The following is a 6,146-nucleotide window of genomic DNA, read 5'->3' as shown; positions in this document are numbered from 1 at the left end:
GCTAAAAGAAAAGATAAGAAAAAAAGAACTTCTTTTTTTCTTTTTCTTTTTCTTTTCATAAATGGTCATAGTCTTTTTGTTGAAAATAACCAACCAACAAACAGAATACTACAAAAGCCCCAACATTTTAAAAGATTAGCAAAAGACCCCCTGTACTTTATTCAACAGACACAAATGACCCATTCTCCAGATAAATTTTCAGCTGCATAGACAAACCCAAAAACATTTGGGTAAAGCAAACTAATGTCAATTTTTCAACTGAACTCCATTACGTAAAGCAATCTTCAACACCTCATGCTTTGGTGTCGACTGTCGACATACTCTATTGTAAAATCCAAAAACATGTTTAACCCAAAAACATTTGGGTAAAGCAAACTAAGTCACCATTCCTAACGAGTAAAACAAATAAAGGTGTTAAACACCATTCTAAAGAAATTATGCAAAATAAATTATTTCAACCAGAATAACAAATTTTTACTTGAAACAACGGCAACTGGCTTCTCCCCGCTGCGAATGAGCTCAAATTTTAAAGAATCTCCTTTCTTTAAGCCATTTGCAATACAAAAAACCCTCAATCCACTTTGAATATAGTACAATTTGCTCAAATGGTTACTCAATTTAACCGTCCACGAGCCTTCATTTTCCAATTTTTTTAGGATTAATGCTCCACTACTTAATCCAGTTTTTTCTGCAAATTCCTTCGGAATATACTACATAAAAAATATCAATTGTTTCCACACGAAGATCAACGACAAAACACGATAATATAACTGTAAAAGTCCATAAATTACCATGCGATTTCTTGAGTCGCGAGATTCCCTTAAAGTGCCAACAAAGTAAGGAATTTCCACCATTCCATGAGATTCAGATTGCTTGGTACTGAGATCTAATTCACAAAAGATGTACAAACAAAAAGCTTATTAATTTTATAATGTGGAAATACTATGTTTATATAATCAAGAGAAATTTGATGTTTAGACCATACTATAAAAATTTGCTATAGGTTTGATCCCAGTTTGGATGAGTTCAAGTTTAAATTGGTCTCCTTCTTTTAGACCATTCGCAATATAAAACTCATGCCATCCTCGCCCTATGCGATTATTCATGTTAGGTTTCAAACTATTCGACCCAATCTTTAACTCAACTGTCCACGACATTTGACTTCGACCATTTCTAAGAATCATCTCTCCGGTTCTTAATCCGTTTGACCTAGTAAACGATGTTGGAAGATACTGAACGAGAATATTAGTCACATATTTGCCATGACCAAACAAAATAATAAAGTAAAAGTTTGTCAATTAAATTTCTACTTACCAGTTTAAATCTACCACAAAAAGAAGAACTCAATGTGCCAATAAAGTAAGAATGATGATCATGATCAGGAGTTGTAGCTTTCTCGTTTGGGACCTTCTTCAGTTCTACAAATCCATTAGCAGTAGCACTTAATACAAACTCAAATTAATTTAATGTATATAATTTTAATTAGCAAAATTCACCTACCATTGTTGTCAATTCTACATTTTGTGGAAGATTTTGTAACTTGATTATTTGAATACTCCCTTTCGCACCAATAAGTGTCGAAAACCATGGTATCGAAAACCATATTCCCTTGATGCTTAAAAACCACAATATCAAATTCTTGGACACCGTTTTCTCTCACGAAATTATCCCAACCTTCGCTAAATGCCCAATCAATCATCTTCACTCGCCATTTCTGACACCCTCTTTTCAATACGATTGTTTTGTTGTTTCGTCTGCTTTTTAAATACTTTCTAAACGTTATAGGTATCGACTGCAAATATGCAATTTGCAAGGATATTTAGCTAACAAATAAAAACTAAGGAATATTATTGTAACGAGTCTAGCACGTGTTTATTAAATACTTGACACTCTACAAGATTGTTTGGTACTACCATCATGTTTTAGAGAAACTGACCAGTTGGGAGATCGAATCAGAAGCCGGTTTGATGAACTTGAAGAAATGGGCTGGAGATTCGCACTTGCTTAAAGGACCTCTCATGGCACGTTGTTTCTTGTGACTTGATTATAGTAAAAGATGATACAAATACCAGACAAATGTCCACTCTTTATTTAAATCAATCTTGTTCTTCCTACCAACATATAATAAAAGATGGAAAAAGTTATATAACCCTATTATATAAATTGTTTGTTTTTTTCAATGAAAACAATAAACCATGTAATAGTGTTCAATGGCGTGAGCAAGTATTACCTGGAAGCTTACGATACAATGAGGTCCTGGACTTAGAACTTAGAAGACAAGAACACATTTGAACGATTCTAGCTAACTATGGTCGTTGTTTCTCGAGTTAAACTTTATATAATTTAAAGTCTATTTATATAATTTATCCGTACGACCCTTTCCACAAGGTTAATCGGATTACGAATAATTTATTTATAGTATATATTTTATTTTCGTATCTCCTATACATATGTGGTATCTCCAATCGTATCTTCTAAATATGTTTAAGAAGAATAGGAAAAAGTCTTCACTAATAATATATTTTTGTTAGTATCTACTTCATCAAAGAATTAAAGAAGAATGCGACAGAGAAGACGATGAGAATTAGTGAGATAGCAAAACACAGTAAAAAGTAATTTAATAAGGGATTTTTTAATATATGTCGTAAATGTGCATGTAAAAAACATTAATTATATTGAATATTCTTATTAACACTAGCATTTCATATTAATTACATTGATATTTTAATATTTACCATGTTTACTCTTCTATTAATATTCCCTCCTAAATCTTCTCTTTATTCATAATACTAATTAAACTTTTTTAATTATATATACTAATTTGCAAATCACCGTTGTCTCACATATTCACACTGTAGATGAGGAGTACTACTTCTTCTACAGTCTGTACAACTCTATTTTTTTCTAATTTGGTGCCACGTTGTAGAGATATAACTAACTTGTAATTTGTCTCATATCTTCTCTACTACTAAACCATTCTTCACATATCTGTTCCATTTTTAATCTTTGCGTGCATTTTCTAATCCGTTACCGTTTGTTCTACAACGGCGGCAACATGTCTTCAACCTTTTCCTTCATACACACAAAACCTCTCCCCTCTGCAAGTGCTCCGACGCCTGACACCGTCACACTCCATCGCCGCCGTCTTCGACCTTAGTTTTGTCACTGATGTTATTTTGACCAAAACCTTATCAGAAATTAGGAACCTTTAGTATATCAGGGCGGTTTCTAGGGTTTAAGGCAATTGGGGACTTATAAGAAGCTGCATATCAATTCATATTTTCCTTGAATCCGACCTTAATTCAATCTCAGGTGTGTGTTTTCATATTGTTTTGTGTTGCTGACTTTTTAAATTAGGCTTTTAGGACGTATATTGATGAAATTGAAGTTGCTGAAATTAGGCTTTTAGGTAGTGTTTTTTTAGGTGCAGACCAGGTGTTCGATAAAATGTCAGTTGCTTTCGTAGTTCTTGAAGCATGGGTTTTAAAGCCTTGAATTTATTTCTTTGTTGCTTTTCAATTGTGGTTGTCTATTTAAGCTATGTATTCACATAGAATATGCGTTTGCTATTTGTTTTTGTAATTGAAGATGTTGTTTACACTATACATCGACATTAGCTTTTGCCACCATTATTAATGTAAGTTAGGTGTACGTCATTTTATCACGTTAACTTTTTGAGTAATATGGCATGTGTTTTTAGATGCTTTGGGCTTATTTCCTTTGTACTAGCATAAATTGTATAGTATTATGTCAAAATAAATGTCTCATTTTGATTTAGCTGTGCATAGTAGGGGCAGTGGCTAGCTGGCTATAGTACTCAAGGTTTGTTAAATGGTAACATCACCATTTGCAAAAGTTCGTTATTATTTTACATACAGACATACATAGTCAAGTACAACAATGTTCACGGCTAATGGAAGCACCATGAGCTTAAGGTGAAAGATGAAAGCACCCTTCTCTCGGCATCTGTCAAGTACAACAATGTTCATAGCGATTGGAAGCACCATGAGCTTAAGGTGAAAGACGAAAGCACCCTTCTCTCGGCATTGGGTAACATCTACAAGACTTTTTTTAAGTTACCTTTTGGGCATAATGTTTTTGTTGTGGGAATTTATATTATCATCTTAATATTGTTATTTAAAATGCAGTTGACAATCAGTCCCATATAAAACAGGCCAAAATTCTCACCTTTACCCGTTTCACCGGTTTATAGCCGAAACATGCACGCTCACTTAAATGGGTCAACATGCATACGACAATGTACAAATATAACAATACTAGAACAACTTCGTGCTCATCTGATGTAATGAAAGCTGGTTATAACAATACTAAAACAAATTTTTGCTCATTCAATGTAATGAAAGTCACTTTATATGTTTTGATACATACCAGTTTAATAAATAGATATATTTTGGGACTGTTCATGTTTAGTGCTTATTAGTAACTTTTAAAGTATTGTAGTAACGCTAACAAGTCAAACTTGGGACCCTAATTTAGAACCACAATGACGTGGATAGAGATGAAGAACCACAAGTCTAGGTACCGCCGCGACGCAAGAATAATCTAAATAGTTGATCAAATGTTACCTCCTGTAGCGAAGCGCGGGGTAAAAATACTAGTTTTCTCTAAAATTATTCATTTATCACTTCTAATTTCCGGCTACGTAATTTACACGATAAATATAGTTTTTCATATGCCTATGCTATGCTTCAAAATGCAAAAGAGAATGTAGGAATTCTTAAACACCAACACAAGACTCTCAAGAATAATAAATGTTTATTGAAATGCTTACAAAAATTCTTGCTGCATATTCATTTTTGTGTTTTAATTATTTTATAAATTACTCTTTTATTGAAACGTTTTCCTTGTTAACAACAATAACAAGAACAATTATTTTATACTACTTATGTATACATCAAGTTTTTCTAAATTATATTTACACTAGATTTTATCCCCGTATTACGAGGGTTATTTTACATTATTCGATTTTAATATTTATATATGTATATTTGGATTTTAATTTTATTTATTGTAAAAAGTTAATAATTAATATATTTGAGGTTTGATAATGAAACGGTTTCACAAATAAATTATATGATATAATCCGGTTTAAAAGCTATCTGGGTTTGGTGATACCCTTTACCCGTTTATTTTCTTTATTATAAAATTGTTTCTTAATTATAAATAATATCTTTTTTTAAATAAAATAGGATATTAATTTTTAGTATATCCCTATTTTATAAGATTTTCATATCAAATATTTGATGAGATAATTGTTTAATATAACGAGACGTTATAACCCGTTTAAGAGCTATCTGGGTTTGGTGAGACCTTTACCCGTGAATTCGCGTCAAATGCGTGATAAGCCTTCATTTATAAATAAAGCAATCTGATGGCTTGAGAGAATGGTTGTTTTACATTTTTCGTTTTTTAATACTTATTTTTTGGATTTTAATTTTCTTTATTGTAAGAAAATTAATAATACACTTAGGGTTTGATGATAAAATGGTTTTATAAATAAATGATATGTTATAACCTGTTTAAAAGCTATATGGATTTGGTGACTCATGACCCGCTTATGTTTTTTACTATAAAATTGTTTATTAATTATAAATAATATCTTTTTCTTTTTTAATTGGATATTAAATTTTAGTATATCCCTATTTTATATAGATTTACATATCAAATAATTTGTAAGATTAATTTTTAATTTATTGAGATGTTATAACCCGTTTAAGAGATATCTGGTTTGGTAAGACCCATACCCATGAATTTGGTTTAAATCAATGAGAGACCTCCATTTAAAAATCAAGCAATCTGGTGGCTTCCATAAAAGGGGGGAGCACGTAGGATTTTAGGGGTTTCGTTTATATATATTATATAGATGTAATTTTAGAAGTGATAAAAGAATAATTTTAGAGTGCATTAAAAAATAATAATTATTAGTAATGAATGGAGGAAATATTTAGGAGGAGATAATAGATGAGTAAGTATAGTAACTATTAAAAGATTAATGTAATTAATGTGAAAATATTCAATATAATTAATGCTTATTATATGTGTCATTAGGGCATATATTAGAAAATCTCTTTTATTAATTCTGATGAGAGTTTATAATAGATGGTTTACATATACATAAGCAAATA

General features: G+C 31.1%; 1 protein-coding gene across 1 annotated transcript; it reads right to left on the bottom strand.

The window, feature by feature from the left end:
- Positions 1-449: 449 nt before the first annotated feature.
- On the bottom strand, positions 450-4,091 carry LOC143624927 (B3 domain-containing protein REM10-like). Its single transcript, XM_077095420.1, has 7 exons — positions 4,081-4,091; positions 3,885-3,966; positions 1,501-1,792; positions 1,315-1,418; positions 986-1,232; positions 792-886; positions 450-710 (listed from the first exon to the last, which is right to left on the bottom strand). The coding sequence occupies exons 1-7, from the start codon at positions 4,089-4,091 to the stop codon at positions 450-452; spliced, it is 1,092 nt and encodes a 363-aa protein (XP_076951535.1).
- Positions 4,092-6,146: the final 2,055 nt, after the last annotated feature.

Source organism: Bidens hawaiensis, unplaced genomic scaffold (genome assembly GCF_021521415.1).
Source record: "Bidens hawaiensis isolate Kalapana, Puna unplaced genomic scaffold, B.hawaiensis_p1.1 tig00004003_1, whole genome shotgun sequence".
Taxonomy (NCBI): domain Eukaryota; kingdom Viridiplantae; phylum Streptophyta; class Magnoliopsida; order Asterales; family Asteraceae; genus Bidens; species Bidens hawaiensis.
This window is presented reverse-complemented; position numbering and strand designations above follow the sequence as displayed.

What these genes read in the sequence shown, in the direction of transcription:
- LOC143624927 (XM_077095420.1), bottom strand. An exon ending in ATGTAGAATTGACAACAATG is followed by an intron (nt 1,419 to 1,500) that starts GTAGGTGAATTT and finishes ATGGATTTGTAG; the next exon opens with AACTGAAGAAGGTCCCAAAC. An exon ending in TTTGTGGTAGATTTAAACTG is followed by an intron (nt 1,233 to 1,314) that starts GTAAGTAGAAAT and finishes ATTCTCGTTCAG; the next exon opens with TATCTTCCAACATCGTTTAC.